This window comes from Magallana gigas, chromosome 5 (assembly GCF_963853765.1).
Source record: "Magallana gigas chromosome 5, xbMagGiga1.1, whole genome shotgun sequence".
In the NCBI taxonomy this organism is placed as follows: Eukaryota; Metazoa; Mollusca; class Bivalvia; order Ostreida; family Ostreidae; genus Magallana; species Magallana gigas.
In genome coordinates, this window is record NC_088857.1 from 20491135 (window position 1) to 20515823 (window position 24689).

A 24689-nucleotide genomic window follows, 5' to 3' on the forward strand; every position below is an offset into this window, starting at 1 on the left:
GACATTACTTGTATTTCAGGTACCAATCAAACAGGAGGTGGATTATGACGTCATTCGATTGATGACGAAACCATTCATATTTCCCTTACAACCAAACAAAGGAGAGGCAGTGTAAATGAGTAAGTATTTTTTTTTCTTTTTCTTAGATTTGTTCTTATGAATTCTGATTTTTGGAAACACATTCACATTCTAGCGCCGTTAGTTTAATTTCCTTTATATTATATACACCAATGCATGCCACGAATAGACATATTATTTATCATATTACTTGACATGTTAGTCAAGTCGTTAGGTACAAGGTAAGTAGCTTAGGTTAGCTTAATCCTTTGTCACAACTTGCCGTACGTGTTTGGTGATCGTGCGTGTGCAACGGGATATGCCAGTGTGGCTCCCATGGCTGAACGTAGCGTTAAAAATCGTGTAGAAAAAAATTGAAAGTGCAAAGTAAGACAAACGGACGTTTGACGTGCCAGTCGTAGGTATCACGAACAATTCTGGTTGGAGACTGGTTGCCACTCGCAATGTGCGACGCTCGTAAGAACCGTATTTAAGTTTTACGATTATCGTGCAACGGACGTACTGTACAACAAATTAATTACAGTGTACTTGTCTTTTGAAATCTACAGCATAATTATAGACACTGTACATTGTAAATTGTATATTGTATTGTATTGTATTGTTTATTTGCTAAAATTCATATGAATTATAAGCAGTTACATGTTACATTTATAAATCAAATAAATAATATTTATACACGAACTAATAACTTAAAATAGAATTTAATTGAATAAAGATTATCTTTAAAAAACACTATATCGTATAGCCTAAAGATAGCTGTGTATCCAAAATTCTGAATTCGTACGTGTACACAATGCATGTGACGTCATAGTTAAGTCAATGATTCGACGTCACAATGATTGCATCTATACACAAAGTTGCTATGTGCATGAGCGGATCGAGTTTGCTTTGATCTGATTTTAATTAGCATCATCTAAACATTAAGGGCAGTACTGTCTTGCAGATTAAACAGAATGGATTACAGCATCATACTAGATTTTGGAGACGAGCCAGTCAGGACCGTGGTGAGTAAAAAACAAGTTACAAAGCAATTAGTGTGTTCCTGAAAATATTGGCACTTTTAACACTTTGATTATTTGATATGCGCGACAAGAAATTGTACTGTGGTTTCATCAATATTCGTTGAATACGAATTTTCGTGGATTTCGTTGTTAAGTTTACCCATGAAATTAAATGTTCATTGAAGTGCAGTACTGACAATTTGTATTGATAGGGTCATTGGCCACGAATTTACGTAACCTTGAAAATGTGATTTTCACTTTATCCGTGAAAATTGATACCCTTGAATATTAATGAAACCACAGTAATCATTTTTCTTGATTACGAACACAAACGTAGTATGATTGAAACAGTATCAAACATGTTCATAAATAGAAGAACCGTCTATTCTTAGGATGAAAAACTGGACATCCTCAGATTTGATTATAGCTGGGCAGAGGCTGTTCAGGCGGCGGAGGAGGAAGAGGAGAGGAAAAACGAAGTATGCTCTAAACAAAATTTATGATTGATAAATGATAAAAGATTTTAAGGGAAACAATGAGCGTGTGAAACAATATATTTTTTTTAAATCAAAAGGAGTTCCCTGTGTCTTTTTGAGGATTTGACGGATAATCTTGCACCCAACGTAGTAGTATATTAGACAACATATTTATGAAATAAAATTGTTTATTGTTAGAATATAACGGAATATTGAGGTTAATTTTACGGCTCCTTTTACTCTTAAAAATCTAGAAAAAAATTAGAAGCTTATGAAGGTTTCGCCCCCAGGACCCGTTGATTACACTTGGGGTCTCAAAGCGACCACTCCCAGAACCCCCCCCCCCCCCTCCCTCCTCTGAAAAAATCTTGCAACCTTTAACTGACACTTACACACTGATGTTATTTTTTAAAGAAAAAATTAGATTTTTTTTTCAAAGTTTGTTAACGTTCATACAAAGCCTACATGTATTTCCAACATCGCAAATCACGCCCAATATGTATATTTTTCTCCAACCTACGTGGACTCAAGACCGTGACTTAAACTTGAGATGATGATGTACTTCATGCCAGCATGCCTGCAAATATTCCCAACACCCCCCCCCCCCCTCGAAAAATGTCAGGATCTGCGCCTATACAATAGCTCACATATTCTTTAAAGAAAAAGAAAATAGAACAACGCTATCCCGCGGTTTCCACAAAACAATGAATGTGAATATTGCATAGTAACTCGCCCAGTTCTCTATAATATTATTTCCAACTTTTATTATTTTTGCACGGAAGAAGGCATGTTGCATCAAAGCAACAACACGGGATTCTAGCAGCGCTTTTTAAGATAAGCATCGCTTAAACTATTGATACGTGTTTAAAAATGTGAAGTTCTTTTCGCCACTACATTTACTTTGACACAATGTTGAATTTCATTCTTAAGTTTTCTATCCTCACCTAGATTGAGGGCATGGATCAGAAGTTGATGTTGGAAGATGGAACTCATAAGTTCATGGTATGTAGGGGTTCCGGTAGACAAATTTACTGACACTTAAATTAATTTAGGACAATGTATATTTTTTTTATGTAAATCCCTACTGAACATGAAGTTGTACATTGTACTAGTATTTCTATTGAGTTAAAATGCTGATTTTTTTGTTTAAGGATAATATTCATTGTGGACTCAATGCTGGCATGAAAATTACGTCTGAAATATAATATACATTTGATTAAGCGTTGAACAGATTACATAGATTATTTCGAAAATCCATATCCTGAAATAAGGGATGCTATCAAATATCAAACAATGTATTTTTTTATGAAACCTATTTTTGTTCTTCTATCAAACAGATTCAGGAAAAACAGCAGAAGGAAATAATGGAGAAAGTCCATAAGGAATTGATGGTAAATATGATAATTTACAGTGCCAAAAAATTGGGAAAATCTAGATTTCTCATGATAATAAAAGATAAAAAGTAAATAGCAAGCAAATATTGATGAAAAGTATTATCTAACAGTATCCTGTTTAAAACTTGTATTATTAACCTGTATCGTTTAATTAAAAGGCAAGCCTTGCAACAAGGGACCAGAATTCATACAAGGAAGCCGTAGCAAAGGTCGAGGTATGGTATTTGCTTGTGACTTTTCAACTAATTATTTGTAGAAGTTTTTTACTTAAATCATTGAAGTAAGTTAATGTGTAAAATTCAGGAGGCAATGGGTAACATTGTAAATATTAATGACAATTTTGAAGACTCGGAGTTATTAAATTGTCCCATTTTTTCAGAGACTGAATGAAATTAAGATGCGGGCTTTCATACAAACACAGGTAGTATTATTGAGATCTTACAAATATTATTTAGTGTGGATTCAAATAATATACACTTGATATAGCGTTGAACAAATTAAATAGATTATTTCTTCAAATCCATGCATGTCCTGAAATTAGGGTACTATCTAATATTTAATCATTGCATTCTATTAAGAAACCTTTTTGTTATTCTATCGAACAGATACACGAAAAACGACAGAAAGAAATGGAGAAAGTTCATAAGGAATTGATGGTAAATATAATTTACAGTGCCAAAAAATTGGGAAAATCTAGATCTCTCATCATAATATAAGATAAAAAGTAAATAGAAAGCTAACATGATGAAAAGTATAACCAAAATGCATCCTGTGTAAAGCTTGTATACCTGTATCGTTTAATTAAAAGGCTAGGCTTGCAACAAGAGACCAGAATTTATGCAAAGAAGCCGTAGCAAAGATCGAGGTATTTATATATGTTCAACATTTCCTTCTTAAATCATTGAAGTAAGTTAATGTGTGGAATTAATGTTGCAATTGGTAACAAGTTGATAACAAATGACAGTTTTGAAGGCTTAGAATTATTAAATTGTCCCTTTTTTCAGAGACTAAATGAAATTAAGATGCAGGCCTTCATAGAAACACAGGTAATTTCTGAGGTTTTACATATACTATTTAGTGTGGATTCAAATGATATACACTCGATTAAGCGTTGACCAAATTAAATAGATCATTTCCATGTCCTGAAATGAGGGATACTATCAAATATTAAATCAATGCATTTTTTTAAAGAAACCTTTTTTTATTCTATCAAACAGATACACGAAAAACGACAGAAAGAAATAATGGGGAAAGTCCGTAAGGAATTAATGGTAAATATGATACATGTAATATACCCTGCCAAAAATTGGGAAAATCTAGATCTCTCATGAATATATACGATAAAAGGTAAATAGCAAGCAAATATTAATGAATGAAAAGTATTATCTAATAATATCCTGTGTAAAACTTGTATACCTGTATCGTTTAATTAAAAGGCTAGGCTTGCACAAAGAGACCAGAATTTATACAAGGAAGCCGTAGCAAAGATTGAGGTATGGTATTCGCTTGTGACTTTTGAACTAGTTATTTATATATATTTAACATTTCTACTTAAATCATTAAAGTTAGTTAATGTGTGAAATTCATGCTGAAATGGGTAACATGTTAAATACAAATTTCAATTTTGAAGAATAAAAATTATTAAATTGTCCCAATTTTTTCAGAGACAAAATGAAATTAAGATGCTGGCCTTCATAGAAACACAGGTAATTATTGAAATCTTTCATATTATTTGTAGCGTGGATTCATACATTAAGCGTTGAACAAATTAAATAGATTATTTCTGAAAATCCATGTCCTGAAATTAGGGATACTATCAAATATTAAATCAATGCATCCTTTTAAGAAATCTTTTTGTTTTATTCACTCAAACAGAAACGCGAAAAGCGACAGAAAGAAATGGAAAAAGTGCATAAGGAATTGATGGTAAATATGATAATTTACAGTGCCAAAAAATTGGGAAAATTTAGATCTCTCATGATAATATAATATAAATAGTAAATAGCAAGCAAATATTGTATTGTTGAAAAGTATTATCTAACAGCATTCAGCTTTCTGTGTAAAACTTGTATACCTGTATCGTTTAATTAAAGGCAAGCCTTGCGCAAAGAGACCAGAATGTATACAGAGAAGCTGTAGAAAAGATTGAGGTATGGTATTCGCTTGTGACTTTTGAACTACATGTAATTTGATACCCCCGCTCCGAAGAAGAAAGGGGCATACTGTTTTACCCTTGTGTGACTGTCTGTCCTTCTGTCTGTTTGTCTGTAGCAAAAATTTCTGTCGAATTTTCCTCAGCAACAATTTTCAGATGCTTGATATTTTAACGCTCTAATTGTTTAGACATGTTATATTATGGGATATATCTTGTACCAATCGGAAGTCAACTTCCTGTTAAATGACGACTTTGGTTATTTTTAGTAAAAATTTTCGATCAAATTTTTGTTGAAGATTTCTCGACAAGTATTTATTGCAGATGCTTGAAATGTTAACACACTATTTGTTTAGGCATGCCATATCGTGGGAAATATTTATGTACCAATCGGACGTCAACTTCCTGTTAAATTACGACTTTGCTTATTTTGCATATTCACATTAGAGCAGGGATATCACTAGTGAGCATTGGTTTACATATATCGTGTTGCATATGTTCAACATTTCTTACTTACATGCATATCATTGAAGTAAGTTAATGTCTGAAATTTATGTTGTGGCAATGGGTAACATGTTTAAAATAAATGACAATTTTGAAGGCTTAAAATTATTAAATTGTCCCTTTTTTCAGAGACTAAATGAAATTAAATTGCTGGCTTTCCTAAAAACACAGGTAATTATTGAGATCTTACATATATTATTTAGTGTGGATTCAAATAATATACACTAAAACTAGTGTTGAACAAATTAAATGGATCATTTCTGCAAATTCATGTCCTGATTTTAGGGATACTGTCAAATATTAAAGCAATGCATTCTATAAAGAAACCTTTTTTTATTCTATCAAACAGATACACGAAAAACGGCAGAAAGAAATAATGGAGAAAGTCCATAAGGAATTGATGGTAAATATGATAATTTAACGTGCTAAAAAATGGGGAAACTCTTGATATCTCATGATGATATAAGATAAAAAGTAAATAGCAAGCAAATATTGATGTAAAGCATTATCTAACAGCATCCTGTGTAAAACTTGTATAGCTGTTTCGTTTAATTAAAATTAGGCTAGCATTGCGCAAAGAGACCAGAATTTATGCAAAGAAGCCGTGGAAAAGATCGAGGTAGGGTATTCGCTTGTGACTTTTGAACTAGTTATTTATATATGTTCAACGTTTCTTACTTATATCATTGAAGTAAGTTATTGTGTGAAATACATGTGGCAATGGGTAACATGTAAATAATTAGTGTCAATTTTGAAGACTTAGAATTATTAAATTGTCCCCTTTTTTTCAGAGACATAATGAAATGAAGATGCTGACTTTCCTGGAAACACAGGTAATTATTGAGATATTACATATACATTGTATTATTAAGTGTTGTAAATGACTGCACGACATTCGCCCTAATTCAACTTTCGATGCAATCCAGAACCGTTTTCTGTGTGAGAGGGGCGGATGTCTGAGGGATAATTTTTGTTTGCTGGGGAGGTGGGCGGTGTTCTTAGGCCTCTTTATATAGTCAATTAACTATGTAAACTTGGTAAATTTGAATTTTTCACTAGGGGTACGGACCCAACCCCATCCCCCTCAAATTAGACCCGCGCAAGCAACGTACTGGGAAACATAATACAAGTTATATCATTATTGTAAATTAATTGGCACTGATATATTGATTGGTTATTTGTTTTAGAAAATGGCGAGAAAGGGGACACTTTTGCACGAGATCTTCGTGCAGTTAGTGGTAAGACTTGAATTGCTTTCTGGTTTTGAAGTAAAATAATTAAATTTAAACACTTTTTTTTCGTAAAGGCACAACCAAATGCTTTATGGGGCGTGTGGGTTTTTTTTTTTTTACAGAAAAATATAATGAGACGCAGAAACCCGGTCGTGGCAAAGATGATGATGGTAAGATTATTTTTGTTGATGGTCAGATTTGTAAGTTTGGCGATGAACACAATGGTTCTCTTTAGTTTAGTAAGAATCATCCTATAATTATGTACCCAGTGTTTAATTTAATGCCGTATTTTGTTTCAGAACGATCTCCGTCAGCAGAATGCCAAACTAGCTGCCGTTCACGAGGAACTGAGTGTAAGTTTTCATTAGTTATGTAATGAATAAATCAATCAAATCAAATAATCGATCGATCAATCAGTCGTCATTCAATAGATAAATCAATTAATCAACCGCATGTATCATACATAAAGTCTGTGTCTTGAAAGTTTGTGATATACAATGCATGCTGTTCACTAGGTCGTCACTGAAAGAATTGTAAAATATCGATAAAATATCGATCGAACATTTTTGCAAATAAAAACATGATCGGCCATATTTTACTTATAATCGATATTTTATCGATATTTTACAATTGTTTGAAAAGAAAAATGCGTTTTCCTGAAATAAATTTTTAAGGAAAATTAAGGTATGAAGGTTTTTTTATTATCTAGTATTAGGAAAAGGTTTTACATAATGGGAAATTTGTTGTTTAAAATAAAACAGAAAAGGAAGGTCCAGCAAGAATGGATAGTAATTATACAAGTTCTGTGGAATCATTAAAATTCGTGGTGGTTCAATTTTCGTGGTATTCGCGAGTAGCCCTCCCCCACGAATTTACATCATCGACGAAAACAAATTTTGAAAGAGTTTGTTATCTTACTGACACTAAAAACCGACAAATCCACGAAATGAAATCTCCACGAATAAGCAAAAATCCCACAATCCACGAAAATTGACCCCCACGAATTTAAACGTTTCAGAATGATCTCTAATTTACCCTGTTTCGACATTCATTTGTGTACGGATCACATTTAAATCATGAATGTTCCTCTAATTAATATTTTTTTTAGCAAAGAGTAAAGAAAAAAAAAAGAAATGAATAAAATAAGAGTCAATATTTTGACGGAGATATTGGTTAATATTCAACATTAAATAAGATAGAGTTTACCGCTGAAAATAAAATCGAATTAATAAAAGCACAGTCAATTATTTGTATTTACTATTTTCAGATGAAAAATTGTCATTTTAGGATTAATACCCTTAATATCCTAGGATTAATATTGAAATCAAATGTCGATGTTTATTTTTTTTAGATGGTATTTAAGAGAATGGCCGAAGAAAAGAAAACGAAGGACGTAACTTGGATGGAGATGATGGTAAATACAAGTAATAACTATATTTTGTCCCAAGATATTTATACAGCACATTTTCTTGACTTAATTGTTATCAATTAGAGTATGGACCCGACCCCCTCTAACTAGTAACCTGCGCGAGCAACGTACCGGGAAATATAAAATACGTTATATTATAATTGGAAGTTAATTGGCACTTATATATTGATTGTATTTTTCATAGAAAAAGACAAGAAAAGAGATACTTTTGCACAAGATCTTCGTGGACTTGGTGGTAAGACTTTAATTGCTTTCTGTTTTGTTTTTTTTTTAGTAAAATAAATTCAAACACGGTTTTTTTTTCCGTAAATGCACAACTAAATGTTTTATGGTGTGTGTGGGGGTTTTTTCTTTACAGAAAAATGCAATGAGACGCAGAAACCCGGTTGTGGCAAAGATGATGATGGTAAGATTATATATGTTGGTGGTCAGATTTTTAAGTCTGGCAATGAACATGATGATACAGTAAGAATATTCTATAATTATGCAACCCGTGTTTCATTTAATGTCGTATTTTTATTTTCAGAACAATCTTCGTCAACATAATACCATCCTTGCTGCTGTTCACGAGGAACTGGTTGTAAGTTTCATCTACATATGTAATCAATCGATCGATCAGTCAGTCGTCAATCAATAGATTAATCAATCAATCAACCGCATCTTTTATATACTAAGTCTGTGTATTAAAAGTTTTGTACTATAAAATACATGCAGTGTATTAAGTTGTCACTAAAAGATGTTTTACTTTTAGGCGATGAAATTTCTGTTTGCAAAGTGTTCAACATTTTATCGATATTTTACAGTTGTTTAAAAAGGGTCATGCTTATTCTTTAAGTACATTGAAAAATTACATTCAAACCTAATCAGAATAGATATAAAAGCAGAATTATTTTCTTGAAATTAAAATTAAGGTAAAAAAAGATTTTTATGATCTAGTATTAGAGAATTCGGAAAAAAGTTTTTAACTTTGGAAATATGGTGTTTGCAAAAAAAAAAAAATCCAGTAAGAATTGATGGTAATAATAAATGTACTTTGCACGTTTTAGCATGATCTTTAAGTTACCCAGTTAAAACATTTGTTTAAGAATAACATTCAAATCATGAATGTTTCTCTCTTTCAGTTAAGAGTAGAGCAAAAAGACAAAATGAAGAAAATAAGAGCCAATATTTTGACGGAGATGATGGTAAGTAATCAACAATATGTCATACAGAAGAGAAGAATACTAGTAAATTTATCCCTGAAAATAAAACCGAATCAATCAAAACACGTTGATTTTTTTTTTTTTTTTTTGCTATTGGCAGGCAAAAATTTTCAGAAAGATCTTTAAGTTACCCAGTTCCAACATTTGTGTATGGATAACATTCAAATCATGAAAGTTTCCCCTCTTTTAGACAAGAGTAGAGAAAAAAGAAAAAATGAAGAAAATAAGAGCCAATATTTTGACGGAGGTGATGGTAAGTAATCAACAATATGTCATACAGAAGAGTAGAAGATTGAATTTATCGCTGAAAATACATGTAAATCAATTAAAACACAATGATTTTTTTTTGGGGGGGGGGGCAGGTAAAAATTTATCAAATTCTAGGATGAAGATGATCATTTTAGATGTTAAAATTAAGACAAATGTTTTCAGGATTAACATTTTAATCAAATTTGTTGTTAATTTTTTTTTCAGTTGCGATTTAAGAGAATGGCCGAAGCAAAGAAAACGAGGGCTGTTATTTGGTTGGAGATAATGGTAAATTCAAATAGTTACTTTATTTTGCTATATATTTCTATAGCCCAAGATATTTGTGCAGCACATTTTTTAACTAACTTGTTATTCATGTATACCATAGCATTCATACGATGTTTATACAACAAAATGAAAAAATCCCAAGACTTCTGATTTAATATGCACCCTCTAGCTTGTCAGGTTTCAATACACAGTTAAAGAATAAAGAACAAAAATCTCAACATTTTCCGTTATGAATCTCTAAAAATTTGTAAAATCGTAATCGCTAAAATGTATATATTAAATTAGAAAAAAGACCTAATGAATTTATTATCTTTTTACAGAGAGAAATTAGAAACAGACAACAATTACCTCACATCCAGAGCGGAACTTTAGGCTATGAAAAAGTGTTGGTAAGATACATTTACATTTTTCTAGGACAATTCAAATGACGTATTTTTGGGGTGCAAGCGAGGTTTGCATGTTTAAAAGTAATAATTAATATTTAAAATGCATAATTAAAATCGGATGAATATTTTGATATTCTAATATTTAATCGTACAATTGATGAAAATATATGTACACTTTAATAAGGTATCATTCGTTGAATATTATGAGGCGATAATTTCGGTCGAAGGGTAATCAAATCTATCATAAAGTTCCCATAATACTCAAAGAATGATTCCTTACTCTTTAGATAAATTATAATGGTATAAATTATATACCCTTGTATAAACATATACATTGTGTGTACTTAAAAATGAAAGTCATTTCACTGTTACCTGTTTTAAAGGATCACATACTGGAAAAACAGGATGTGGACGACGAATTTGTTCCACGGAAGCTCTTCCTGTTCGGAGTTGACTCCTTCAATATCTTCCCGGAGGTACAACTTATATTATCATTTGTAATTTTTAATGGTTTTAAAGGTCGAATATACATGCAACTTGGTTGTAACTAATTAAATATTTCATTTCAATTTACGTAGCATGCGAGTGAGCCAGGTACAAACAGAAACCAGAATCCCATTGCCGTCAACAAAGATGATGAAAGCCTTCCTTGCTTCCCCGATCCAGTAATCTCATCAATGGTGCGCATGCTTGATATCTGTGTCTTTGAGAAAGTAAACCGGTTCAGTGATTTAATGTGGTATGGGAAATCGGTCGATACAAATGTGAATTAAAGTATATATTTTAATTAAAATAATTTCACCGGTTTTAGAATTTTCTAATCTTTCAATATTTAATTTAAATTTTTTGGGGGAATGGTAAAAATTTAACTCATCTTAACTCTAATTAAGAACTCATGACTTACTGATTCGTAGTGAACCTGCCAATCCATTGTTAAGTTGTTAGATGACAATTTTGGGAAAAAAACTATTTATGAAATTACATAAGAATTTATTTTTTTTGGTTAATTATGCCAAAATACGGAGGGTCCCATACCACGTTGAATTGATGATGAATATGAGATTCTAAAGTAGACGAGTCTTGTTCAGTCGTGTTTTTCTAATTTTTCAGGACACGGCCAATGACCAGGAAAAGCCGCGCCGCCGGACCCTCAGGGACCGCGTAAAGAAGTTCTTCGGGATTAAATAGAATACACGCACTAGTATTCTACAGAAAAGACTCATACATTATCTTACTGAAGGAAATGCCATTACAATGTATTATTAACTTATGTTCTTTAATTCAAACCGTGTTAAATCTTAATCAATCCGACAAATAATTTCATGTATAATATCAACAGTTGTAATGTAAAAATGTATATGTATATAAATTTTGATTACGAAAGTCTTAAAAAGTGTTCTGTTTATTTTATTCTTGTGCTGAGTCAATGAGTCAATATGTTTTTGTAATATATTAACGGTAAAGATTTTTTGTCATGCTCGGATTTAGGGGGGGGGTCTAAAAATTAATAGATAGATAGATAGATAGATAGATAGATGCAACATTGTAGATGATAAAACATCAATACCAAATGAATATGTGGTGACTTATGTCTTGGTCATCAAGCACGCTGACTATTGACAGCATTATTTCCATTATAAAGCAAACAAGCTTTCACTTGTTCTCCCGCCAAGTATGCACCTGCACTTTAAATTTCTAAATTATTTGTTCGAGATCATATATGATCGCGATATCTATGTCACGACGAACCAACTTAGCGGAAGTAGAATGTAAAGTGAAGCTCATTTGCACTAAAAGGGGATGCATGCCCCTCCCCAGTACTCGCGGTTGCTACCTGTCCATGTTTTCTAGCGACTGGTCTCGATGGTGGCGTTTCTTTTTACAATCAAGATGGAAGAAAATCACGATTTGAGCTACAATTATATGCGATTTGTTGCGCTTGGTTATGACAAAGTACGATCTGATAAGATGATAACGAATAATTACAATTACTCAGTAAAAATCAATCGTGTTAATCGTAAAAGATTTTTTGACAGTCCAACAATTTTCTACGATTAACACGATTGCTATGACAGTCCTTAAGATCTGGTGAGATTTGACTTCAATACTATATGATCTCTACGATCAAGACTGCGATTTCAATCGTGAATCGTCGTAATGGGAAAATAGCAATATTAATCAAATACTAGTAACGTTACAACCACAATTATAGTATCAATGCGAACTTGTTATATGTCAAATATGCTACGTTCGTACGAACCACAGTGCGATTGAAATAGCAGTCTTATTAGTACAGTAATCGTAGAAATCGCATCAATTTTTTGCACGTTATATTGTGGCGAACGCAAGTTTATTTTACGCGATATAAATGAATTAAATAACTTAAACATTTTGAAAACAATCAAAACTGTACCTATAGTTGGAAGCTTGGTTACTGTAGACAGCAGCCTTAATTAAATGGTTTCCTGTTACTAACGCTGAGTTTGAAATTGGAAATTGCTTTCTCCAAGTATGTTGCCTAATAAAGCTTACTATTGAGCCTCGTCTAACCACCTGTCTTGCAGTTTTGCCGGGGTCCTGCGAGAGGTGCCCGGTAGCCATCTGCTACCACATTGAGCTACTACATAAGGCTTGTTGGGGAGAAACTACCCGGTATGTATTTATATATTACCGTTACGCTCTTTTTTCACATGACTGCTAGCCAGCAGTGAGAGCTAAATTGTAGAGATGACAAGTACACAGACACTGGTTGACACACTGGACACATCTCGCAACATTTTGTTGTTTACATACATGTAACTGTCTTTACATGTAAATGTATATTTATTGATAACAAAATATGTTTTACTTGTGTGCGAAATTTTATTCTTTACACTCAATAACCACGTATTTGAAGTAAATAATAAAGTACTAATTCACTCTGAAACAACAGCCTTTACCTAAACTTTATAAAATAAGCAAGTGAGTTGTAACAATTTTGTTAAAATGCTCTCACCTCTTTAAATTATAAAATATGCACCTGTAGATTGATAGTGTTTGTCAGACTACACAAAGTATGCAGCCAGCTGAGCCATTTTATCCTTGGGCTTTGGCCGGCCCCTGCCCCTCCCTCTCCCCCTCCCACCCCTCCCTCTGCCCCGTCCCCCGCCCGGTCTTTTACGTCGAATGATGGCATGGTGTTTTTCAACCAAATTTTTGAATATAGAGTCACAGAACACACAACCAGAATGCTTGGTCTCTTTGTTTGGCAAGGGTGTCTTTTCCTGAAAAGAAAAAACATATAATAATCTATAATTGAAAATGCTGTTGTATTTTTATTTTTTTTTTTTTTTGGGGGGGGGGGGGGGGGGTATTTTGGGTTTGAGTGTGTATGGGGGTGCAAAGTAAATGTATCTAAAAATTTTTAAAAAATCATTTATTTTAATCATTTCTTACCATAATTTTTTTAGGAGGTGGGGATGTAAGAGAGAAACATTTTTTTTTATCAAATGAATAAATAATCATTAAAAGTATTAATGGTATTTGAATAACCATATAAAAATATTTCATTTATATTACCAAAAAATTGGAAGTTCAAAAAATCAAGTATGGAAAAGAAACATAGAAAGTAAGCCAAGAACAATATTAAAAGCTGAAATACTACAATTTAAGATTTTTAATTTAAGGTTTTAAAACTATTTTCCCTAGTTTTTTATAAGTGTGTAAATACCATAGTCCTTAAGAAGGAAGTTTTTCTCAAGAATACAAAAGAATAATGGTAAATCCATTAATGCCTGCCTACCTTGCTGAAGTCCACATCCACTATATGAGCTCCACAATCGTCACAAAGCTCCTCGGACACGCTCACTTTGTGGGCATTCTCAAAGAAGTTGATCACCACTTGGCACCTAGAAATGATAGAAATAAACAAAAATGAAAATTTCAAAAAATGCTGTGATTAACATACATGGTGGCATATAATTACATGTGTAACTGTATTTAATCGAACAAAGACAAAAACATCCTGCAAGACTTTTTGTTGAAAAGAGTGTGGTATTGCATATTTACCGTACTATCAATTTTAAAATACAGTTGACCTTTGATATCTCAAACACTAACATCTCGAATAGAGTGGATATCTCGAAGTGATTTGTAAGTCCCAACCACTTATTTTTAAGCATTTTGCCCCCAATATGATTATATCATGAATACTTGGATATCTCGAGGTTTTTAAACAGTCCCATCTAGTTTGAGGTTACGAAGTTTGACTGTACATGTATCAATACACGTACCAGTATGTGTCAGTTGTGTGATACATGCATCTCTAAAACTCTTGAAAAATTCAAAGGTTTAGCTTTAATTAATATACAGAATGATATAAAATATATACATAATACAGGTAACGTATACAAAATCTAGAAGGAATTCTAACATTGTGGCTATAGCTAAATAAAGTACTGAGTTTGTCTAAAGTATTTAATGCCAGCTGACACAGACACTTGGCCTTATAAACATTCCTTTTTATAGAAAGTTTCCAGCACTGTAAAAAGAAAGCCAATTATAGATTGATAAAAAGAAATGCTTTTAAGGTCAAAAGCCTGTACCGGCTGGCTTCAAATACTGTAAGCAATTTCAATACCAGCTGAGTAAGCGATACCTACTTGTTGCAAGCCATCCTCCATTTTGGGTAGGAGGTTGGGTCCAGCACCAGAATCCCTGTCTCACACTCCACACACTCACACACCCCGTGCTGGATCAGCGCGTGCTGACAGGTCGGATGAGTGCACTGGTTGCAGCCAAACTGTTTACGCATGTCCGGAAACGGAGGATTGTTGAAGCAATAAGGGCAGAGAGGGAAACTCTACAAAATGTCAAGTGAAAACATTACAGAGAATTACAAGATTCCTGATTTAGAACTCTTCATGTAGAAGTCTTACAACTGGGCTACAAACACCACTATCATTTTTTATGCAGTAAATCTTTATTCCGTATTTTTGTAGGTTTATTTGCAATTCCATTACACTATGAATGAAGTTTTCTTTTCTAATTTACATCAATTGATAGATCACTGGAACTGCCCAGTTGTACTCTTAAACTAGTGTGCAGTGTAGAGATTGTTCTTGAGTTTGCATTGCCTCTTTTAAAACTTTATTTTAAAAAAAAATCTTGTTGTATAATTGCATTTATAGGCTGATGAATGTAATTGCTTGTTTTAATAAAGTGAGCAGGAATGCAGAAGGTGTGCAAAAAAATCCATGCACATGTAAATAAAAATACATATGAAACACAGGCTTCCATTTGTATATTTCCATCATGATTCAGTCAGCAAAAAAATGGCTTTTATTACCACATACTCTAAAACAAAACATTTAACTCTTAAAACTTTATTCACAGTATGCATATCAGATGCAACTCACTTTTCCTCTGACTCCTGTTGTCCAGAGAACCAGTTCAAAGTCATCTAGAGGACATTTGAGTTCCTTGTACAGTTTGATGTTGCCGTTCTGTGGCAGGGAGTAGGTTTCATCACAATTAGAACAATGCAGCCTGCTTGGCTTAGCTTGCACGTATTTCATGTAGCGTCTGCATTTGCCACATCTAAAATGCAACAAATTCTATTTTCTTAGATACTGAATAACACTGATGCATGTATTGTCTTATTCTGAATTTTTCATTAAAGATTTATGATTCTTATTTAAGAAAGGAGAGAGGGTTTGAACAAGATTGATTACCTAGATAATGGTTTTCCGGTTGCTGCCAAAGGAGAGAAGGTAACCTCGAACAATTCATCCATTCCACCGATGTTCTCAACAAAGTATTTGAACTTCAAGCAGAAGATGTTCAAGGCATGCTTCAGAACGTCCTCAAAATACGCTTTCCCTGCTGCGATCAGATTCAGCTGTTTCTCTACTGCAGATCTCATGGTTGGCAATACCAGCTCAATGTCAATCTAGAAGGCAATCGCATAGATACCGTAATGATCACACTGTGTAGACACAACATTATGAAGCACAGAATGAGATATACCATCTTATAAATTTTATCGTAAAGGATAAAATATACTGTGGTTTAATTCATATTGATGGGCATCTAATTTGAAATTCATTGATTTTGTAAAATTCACAGTTTAATGGTTTAATTTTGGGGTTTTTGTGAGTACCCTTCAACCACAAAAAAAACAACATTCCCAATGCATATGAAACACATTGGTTATTTACAATACATGCAAGCGAATAACTAAAGATTATCCCCAAGACGCTGAAAAAATTTGATACTCTACAAAATTGGCCCTCCAAATTAAATGATTCCATAGAATTTACCCTATTATTAATACAATCAGTTAACACTTATATCTTACTTTGATAATAAATTGACTTTGTTAAACAACTTAACAAATAATGTTCAATATCTAAGTACAGTACATGTACACATAATAAAGTGACTAAAGTCACTGGTCACCATCATAACCATAAAGTGTTAACATGTCCAAAAATGGACATAAGACATACAGGGTTTTAGAGTTGTTTTAAAGATACTACTTAATGACATACAACCCCAAACCCACCCTCTAGATCTGCACAAATATCTTTCTTACTAATGTCATATCTACACATTTTCCCTACCCTGGTTTTGTTATTTATATCTACTGGTAAAAACAAGCAAATTTCTCTGCCTTCTGTTGAGAAAGAAAATTTCAACAATTGCTTGTTGACTCTTGACCTTTTGGTATCCGTGTACAAGGACGATGCCGAGGGGTGTGGGTTTGAGCCTGCGACCACTGGTGACCGTCACGTAGTTCCTCTCACATATATTGTTGATGTGGACGGGGATGCTGGCATCGGTTCCGATGCCGTGTTTCTCCATTAGTGAGATAAGCTCCGATTCCGTCAAGTAGTCGGGAGGACTGGTGTGCTTCTCTACCATCTTCACCTGTTGTCAAACAATATTGCTAATTACTATATTCTTCATACATTAGTAGTGCATCGCTATATTCATACATTTTGTAGCCTATTGCTTTATTATTACAATTCAGGCTATTCAGTAGAAAGATAAATGTCATAACAGTAAAAAAACATGTGTTTGCTTGTTGCTCTTTCATTCATTTCAAAATTTACTAGAAATGTGAACAATTTTTCTCAAAAACTAAGAATAATTATATCTCCTTTTCCAAGCTTTATCAAAACATGAACATAACTTGTGTTTAAACCACTTTTTGTTCATCATACATCAAGAACAAAACAATCACCTCTGTAATGTTGTAGTCCATGTCCTTCTTGAATTCGGGCAGTGTCCATTCGTCCTCCAGTGATTTCCAGGACATGACGGCGGTGAACCCTGGGTCGGTAACCCGATAACCTGTACAGGTAAATCTCTCAGCACCAATCTCAAAGAACGCAGTAGTCTGCAGGTACTTGCAGTCTGGGGATATCTACAAAGTGCATCTCCTATTGTTGTAATGCATGTTAATAATAATAGCAGTTGCCAAGTACTATTGCAATTATTTAGTAAATGTGGGCAGGTTTTATATTGAAAATACAATGTAACAGTAGGTAGGTTCTGTTGCAATTACCAGATACAATGCAACAGGTGTCAATACAATATATGACTGTGTTATGGTGAGTGATTCTGTTAACATATTAGTTACCATTCTTAAACTTGAGTTTCTTTTATTTCAAGATTCTTGGGCTTGCAAGATGTCAATTTAAAAAATCTATAAAATTATACAAACACACAAAAGCAGTGTTGAGCTTACAGTTCCTATAAAGTGTCTGGTGATGAAATCATACAGCCTCCAGGCATCATGACCTAATTCAGCCTCAGTGGCGGGCCTCATTGGGGTGATGGGAGGGTGGTCCCCTACATCTGTCCCCTTCCTGAAAACAGAACAAGTGCAAACAGTCAAGGCTTTTCCTGATTTTACAAATAGCATAACACTATATATTTAAGTGAAATACAATTTATTACATAACTGAATGGTACTGTTCTTTTTTCTTTAACAAACATGATTTAGTAGATCTTTATGAATGGACAGCAGCAAGTACTTTTAAATAAACTGTGCTTTAAAAATCAACAAAACTTTTGTCTCTAAATTGCATGCTTAGATTCAACCTTGACTTTAGGAAAACCTTTTAAATGTTTTTTTGAAACAGCTTTTCAAAAATCCAAAGTTATTTTCAATGACATTGCTACCATTAGTTTTGAAAACCTACTTTGGTTTCTGAATTCCCTCCCTAAGAAGATTCTGGACATAGTCCCCCCACATAGAGCTTGAAGCCTGCTGGCGAAGAGTCCCACTGAAAAAAAAAAGAAGAAAACATTAAGAATACGAAATTCATTATAGTTACAGTTATGTGTACATCAGATATCAGAGTCAGAGAAATATGTAAAGATCAAAATAAAACCATGAATAAAATCATGCATAGTTCAGCAGATTTATCATACTTCTAGATACATAAAGACAACCATCAAATTCCTCTATTAATATACAAATACACATTTCTGTAAAGGTGACAAATAAGAAAAATAATGCTTCAATAGAAATTGTTTTTCTCCCCCATATCTCTAAAATTACAACCATTTAAAATTTTTGCTTAAAGCACACATAAGAGTCACATACAGTAGATTTTTTTTTAAATTTATAAAAGGAAAATATATTCCAGTTTTTAAACTCTTACACAAGATCGAAGTTTTCAGGATATTGCGTTGTCTCTGTTCTGGGGTAGCTGATATAACCCTGAATGTACAGTCGCTCAGCCATCTGCATTGCATGCTGTGGGCCCATACCTGTCAAGTTCAGATGTACTATGCGTTAACATTTACAATACTTCAAGTGCCTCATTATTTCAGCCAAAGAATTTCAAAATAATAAATAACGACTTGTTGAAAATAACAGTGGATATTCTCAATTTTTTTCTGTTGACAAAATTTTTTTTAAAGTCACCTAAAAAGATGTTTCATCTTCTTATTATAACATCAGAATATGAATAGGTTTATGAAACATACAGACTTCAAAGAATCTTGACACACTTCAAATCCTCATTTAATTCAAAGACTACCAAGGGCATTAAAATGCATTCATGTCAATCAGTTTATATGAATATATTAAAGGTTTTTTCCTACATTAAAATATATGTGTCAAATCACTGTCATTGACCCTAGGGGATTTCTAATGACTGGATTTATATGATGAAATAGAAATGGAAGTTTCAAAGTTCATATTTTCAGTAATGAAATAATGATGAGGGCATCCACTGGCAGTTAAAAATTTCATTTCGAGGTGTATGTAAGAACAGGGGGTATGTCAGGATTCCCTTTACGCTGCTACAACAAATGTATATAATTCTGCAGAACATTAATGTAGTAAGAGTGATCTACCCATTGATGTAAAATAGAATAAACTGAAATCCACAAGGAATAACATTAACTGAAATTAATTCGAGTACTGTAATATCATGCTAGATCAGTGATGATTTTAAGTTACTGAATGATATAGATATACTGTATACAGGGAAATATTCGTCCCCGTTTTATTTTCGCCCTCATTGTCTGTAGGCGAATTTAAGATTGGGTAAATTCCAATGTTTTAAACTATCTCTCTTTAAACACAACTGTGTCTGGGCGAATTCAAGACGGGGCGAAACCATTTGCAAGTGTAAAAGGGCAAAAATCACACGGGGCAAAAATAACCCTGTATACAGTACATGTACAACATACCAAGGCCTGAGCTTGCTGCCCTGAGCATTTCCACAGTATTCAGAGCTTGGGGTCTTGCTTTTGACTTCACATCCTGAGTAACTTTCAAAACTCTGCAATGTTCAATTCAATTCAAATTGGATTTCAATTGAAAGAAAAGTTTAACATCTATCTAGAATTTGAAAAAAATCTGCAAAAATTAAAAAATCATATTTAGATCATTAAGCTTAGTTTTGAAATATCTTAACACAAAAATTATAAGGATATTAAATCATAAAATGATGGTGAAACTTTAAAGAATGAACAACCTTGATAATTTTGATCAAAGTTGGTCAATGTACTTACTAAAACCTTTTCACAATATTAACTGTACTTGATTTACAGCAGTATTAACTGTAACTAATTTACATTTTTTTACTGTAGGGGTACTTGATTTACAGCATTAACTCACTTTTATTTACAGTATTAACTGCATTTAATTTACAGTGTTAAGTGTTCTTAATTTACAGTAAGTTAAATTGGACTGACAAACCTTGCCGAGTCTGAAGACTTGATCATGTTCACAAACATCTGAGCCACCTCTTTATCAAACACTCGGATTCGATCCCAGTCAATGTCCACAGTCCTGCCTTCTGGCAAAGCCAACTGTAAATAGGAATGAGAAAGACTAATTAATCAATCTACATACAGTAAAACATGGTTACAGTAAACACACTTATAATGACTTTCCCCTTATAGTGAAATCATTTTTGATCTCACAATTTTAAAAAGATGTTACATTTGTATAAATGAGTCAGATTTAATGAATAACGCTAAATGACAAACGAATAATGTAGAAGAAACATTTTCTTTGAACACGCATGTAATTGAAAGGTGCTTGCCTTGACTTGAATGACCCAGTATGGTTCTGGTTTGAAGGACTGTATTTTATCGTGCCTGTCCACACATAATCCCAGGGTTGGGGTCTGACAAGGACCATAGGAAATCAGGGTACTGTCCAAATCTCCATACTTCCCCTGAAAACAATATGTGGGATTCAAAAATGATCTGTGAAGCTTGGTTGACAGTCATATTCAAGTCTGATGATCATTTTGTTTTGTAAAGGACCAAATCTTTTTGAAATTAAAGTAAAAAGATGATGAAGAACAAGTTCTTTTATTATAAAACTAGTCACAGTGATCTCCATTTACAGAAATAAAATTCAATGGTATGGTAAAAGTATTTAATATCCATTGACAGGGCATCACTATATCTAAGGCACATACTGTAAATCAACTGTTGTTTATGTGAAAGAAAATTTGGTAAGGTTTGCAAGAATACTGTAGAAGCTGAAATATTTCTCTTACTTGTTTAAGTTTACACTCTACATAAACCAACTGTTTAAAATTTAGTTTCTGCCAATTAAGTGAATCGCAAATTAAAGTAACTGCTAATAAAATTTTAAATACAGGACATGTATCACCTTTTCTTGTGCTTACCTGGAAATATTTCGTCTGAAACCGTGTAAACGCGCATCCGATTCTCAAGTCCAGCTCCTGTCTGGCATCCACTGACAGAGCCTCGTTTTTGTTCGGAGCGATCAGCTTTGTCATGGCGCTCTTGATGTCTTTGTCGGTGATTGCACTAAACTTGGCTCTGTACACACACTACAGAGAAAACATGATCATGTGACCGTAAATACTAGCTAGTACCCCAATATTAACAATTCTCATTCTGGGCTCACAGATTTAAGTTGTGTTCTTCAAGGAGTAAAACTGTTAACAGATTTTTGCTATCAACTTCCTTAGGGTATAAGGGGACTGGGATTCATCAAAATCAAGTGACACAGAAATTACTCTAACAATCTTTTCCATAAACATACTATGTACAGTAAATGTAATAAAAGAGAAATAGTTTTCCATAAATACCTGATCTGAAAATCGATTCATGCTTGGTTTTGCACAGTCAATCACTTCAAAGCAGATGTTCTCCCCCTCCTTGTCACAATCCAGCCACAAGACCAAGTAGTCTACCCCCCTTGCCTTAAACATAAAAGTTAGGTATTTAGCAATATTATACCTCACATGAGATTCTTAAAACCTGATCAGTAAATTTTCCTTACTATACTCTGTCCCAAGATATTCATGCAGCACATTTTCTTACATTATTCGATACTACAGGTGACACTCGATGGCTCGAACCTTAGTCTCGGAGTCTCAAAGTTCTTGATCTCGCAAAGTGAAATCACGGTCCCAATTTTTTTCTCTATTTAACTAAGCAAATTAACTCTTGATCTCTCCAACTCCGATATCTTGAAGTTCTTCATCTCTTGAAGTTCAACCTGGTCCTGTTTAAACATTTCATTGTTTTTCACTGATAAATAGTCAATTTGTAACTGATATATGAATTTCAACAACTTGTGAATTTACAGTAAATTGAACTGCTCTTTATTTAAACTATTTTGTGATTAAGATGTCAACACTTCCATCCAATTATAAATCTCTGTAATGTATTTTGTTCATTTGGAAGACACTCGGGATACCTCATGTCATCTTGGTCTGCTGCAATACAAAATCCCCGTAGACATCACATTTTTTAGCGGTGTATTGAAACCTGATAAACTAAACAGGGCATTTCAATAGAGAAATCTTGGAAATTTAACATATACTTTGGAATGAACATCATTTGAACCCTGAGGAATTTATAAAAATCGAGTAATTACGCAAAATGTGAATCAATGATATCTTGGGACAGAATAATAAAGATTACATTTTACAATTAAAACAAATGAAGAATTAATTAAGTTAATTTGCATCATGACAATACAATCTTTCATTTTCAAGCAGAGGATATCTGACGCCTTACTGTGAGTTACATGCAATGATGCTCCTTTTCTTTCCATATCACTTCTGTATTTTATTTTTTTAAAATATGCAGGATATATAAAAAAATAAATAGTTTAGCTTTTTATACACGGTCCTACTAAACAGAGAACTCTAAAGAACTCTAGAGAATCCTAGAGAACTCTGGGATTTTTTCATTTAAAAGGGCTAATAAATGCTTTATTATGCATGTATCTGTTCAGTAACATGTTATACTACATACATAAACTCATTGAAGTTGATTTTAAACTAATTAAAGACAAATTCCCGAAGGAAATCTAGTCGGAGTGATCGTCAAACTCCGATCCCGATCTAATGTCATTTAGACATTGTTTCTATATATACAGGTTACCTCAAGCCATTGGTATAATAATGCACGTAAAAACACAACATAATATATATTAAGCTATCACATTTCAATGATCATATTCTGTTGTTACAAATATAACAACTTGCGTACGTTATTATCATTGTAAAGAAAAAATGTATCTTGCTTTTTACTGTTAACGAATGACTCTTAAATTTCATTTGATCATTAAAAATGTATTCCTAAAGCATATTGTAAATAATTAAAACAGAAATATAGAATTTGACCACAATCGTGAACATGCCCCTTTAATTTCTTTTGTAAGGAAAAGGCAATTTATGCATTATTTTTAAAGCCTTTATATCACTTAATTAATATTTACAATTTCTAGTGTCATAGTGGATCTCGGATATTTTTTCGATTGTCCATTTATAAATGCATATTCATGGAGAAGAGTTGTTTTATTACACTCAGTCATAAAACTATCAAGATTTGAAGTTGGCGACAAGCAAAGGGTCAGTATCTTAATTAAAATCATAACAAATCACAAACGGAGAATAAAGACACTAACGCTACAAATTATAAAATATTATTAACCTTAAATAAAATCCATATTAAGAATTATATTAAAATTAATGTTGAAAGAATTTAAAAAAGAGTAAACTGCTCGGGATCGAGATCCTTTGAATAATTTAGCCTCCCCCAACTTGATGTTTTGCGTGAAATAATTAATATTTACTTAAATCCAAATATTTTAAATATATATTTCGACTAAAATACAACTTTTTTTATCATATAAAATGCAAAAATGGGTTCTAAATACTTTAAATATGAGAAAATCCCCAGAGTTCTCTAGAGTTCTCTAGAGTTCTCTGTTTAGTAGTACCCTTTTTATACATGCTAAATACTTTGTGTTCATCTACCTCTTTCTCCAAGAAATTTGGCATGCGTAACTTCTCTGTGGCTTCTTTTTTCAGAGTTGGTGCAGTGAACAACTCGACCTAAACAATGAAGATAAAATATATTATAAATATTAAAAAACTAAATACAAACACTTAACATATTCTTATTCTGTTATCCTGTCATATCTAGAATTAGATTTGTACTTATATCTACAATGGTACATACAGGATCAACTCTGTCCCAGCTGTTGTACTTTCCAGTGAAGTCCAAACCAAAGACGTGTCCGCAAACTGATGTCATTTTGTATGAAACCGATTCTCCAGTGGGAGGGAACTTTCCCTTATATTCGTGGATGGAACAAGCCCCGTTAGAACCTTTTCTAGAGATCAGTTGTCCACCTGACAATATCTTCGCTATCGACTGAGCCAGAGAAGGCTTTTCTGCAACCATTAAAACAGTCTTCATTGTGCATTCCTAGTCTCTGAAACACTTTTGGACCACACCAATTTGTGCAGCATGAATTTTTTGAGGAAATTCGAGTTTAAAACAACATAG

General features: G+C 33.0%; 2 protein-coding genes across 10 annotated transcripts; one reads left to right on the top strand and one right to left on the bottom strand.

The window, feature by feature from the left end:
* On the top strand, positions 1-11778 carry LOC105339272 (uncharacterized). 9 transcript variants are annotated; one of them, XM_066085624.1, is made up of 33 exons: positions 1-119; positions 1022-1082; positions 1472-1558; positions 2504-2557; positions 2893-2946; positions 3108-3164; positions 3329-3370; positions 3555-3605; positions 3758-3814; positions 3954-3995; positions 4167-4220; positions 4386-4442; positions 4614-4655; positions 4825-4875; positions 5043-5099; positions 5735-5776; positions 5955-6008; positions 6168-6224; positions 6397-6438; positions 6793-6843; positions 6960-7007; positions 7137-7190; positions 8189-8251; positions 8451-8501; positions 8625-8672; positions 8793-8846; positions 9388-9450; positions 9659-9721; positions 9943-10005; positions 10326-10394; positions 10775-10867; positions 10970-11071; positions 11502-11778. In XM_066085624.1, the coding sequence occupies exons 2-33, from the start codon at positions 1032-1034 to the stop codon at positions 11577-11579; spliced, it is 1851 nt and encodes a 616-aa protein (XP_065941696.1). In that variant the 5' UTR covers positions 1-119; positions 1022-1031; the 3' UTR covers positions 11580-11778. The 9 variants fall into 9 exon arrangements, with proteins under 9 accessions (XP_065941696.1, XP_065941697.1, XP_065941698.1 ...); XM_066085625.1 differs by lacking the exon at positions 9659-9721; XM_066085626.1 differs by lacking the exons at positions 4825-4875; positions 5043-5099; positions 5735-5776.
* A 1453-nt stretch (positions 11779-13231) lies between these two features.
* On the bottom strand, positions 13232-24689 carry LOC105339269 (DNA topoisomerase 3-beta-1). Its single transcript, XM_011444735.4, has 17 exons — positions 24360-24689; positions 24155-24232; positions 21971-22084; positions 21542-21709; positions 20945-21079; positions 20596-20708; positions 20085-20176; positions 19046-19154; positions 18581-18664; positions 18124-18244; positions 17617-17799; positions 17091-17300; positions 16103-16320; positions 15788-15968; positions 15032-15231; positions 14173-14278; positions 13232-13654 (listed from the first exon to the last, which is right to left on the bottom strand). Exons 1-17 carry the CDS (start codon positions 24597-24599, stop codon positions 13436-13438), a joined length of 2571 nt encoding a protein of 856 aa, XP_011443037.2. The 5' UTR covers positions 24600-24689; the 3' UTR covers positions 13232-13435.

Excerpts from the sequence above, each read along its gene's own strand:
- LOC105339272 (XM_066085624.1), top strand. The coding sequence starts at position 1,032 with ATGGATTACAGCATCATACTAGATTTTGGAGACGAGCCAGTCAGGACC. Across the intron at positions 7,191-8,188 it reads CCGTTCACGAGGAACTGAGT|ATGGTATTTAAGAGAATGGC; the intron begins GTAAGTTTTCAT and ends TATTTTTTTTAG. Across the intron at positions 11,072-11,501 it reads ATCCAGTAATCTCATCAATG|GACACGGCCAATGACCAGGA; the intron begins GTGCGCATGCTT and ends CTAATTTTTCAG.
- LOC105339269 (XM_011444735.4), bottom strand. The coding sequence starts at position 24,599 with ATGAAGACTGTTTTAATGGTTGCAGAAAAGCCTTCTCTGGCTCAGTCG. Across the intron at positions 24,233-24,359 it reads GCTGGGACAGAGTTGATCCT|GTCGAGTTGTTCACTGCACC; the intron begins GTATGTACCATT and ends TTCATTGTTTAG. Across the intron at positions 20,177-20,595 it reads AAGTCTTCAGACTCGGCAAG|AGTTTTGAAAGTTACTCAGG; the intron begins GTTTGTCAGTCC and ends TGAACATTGCAG.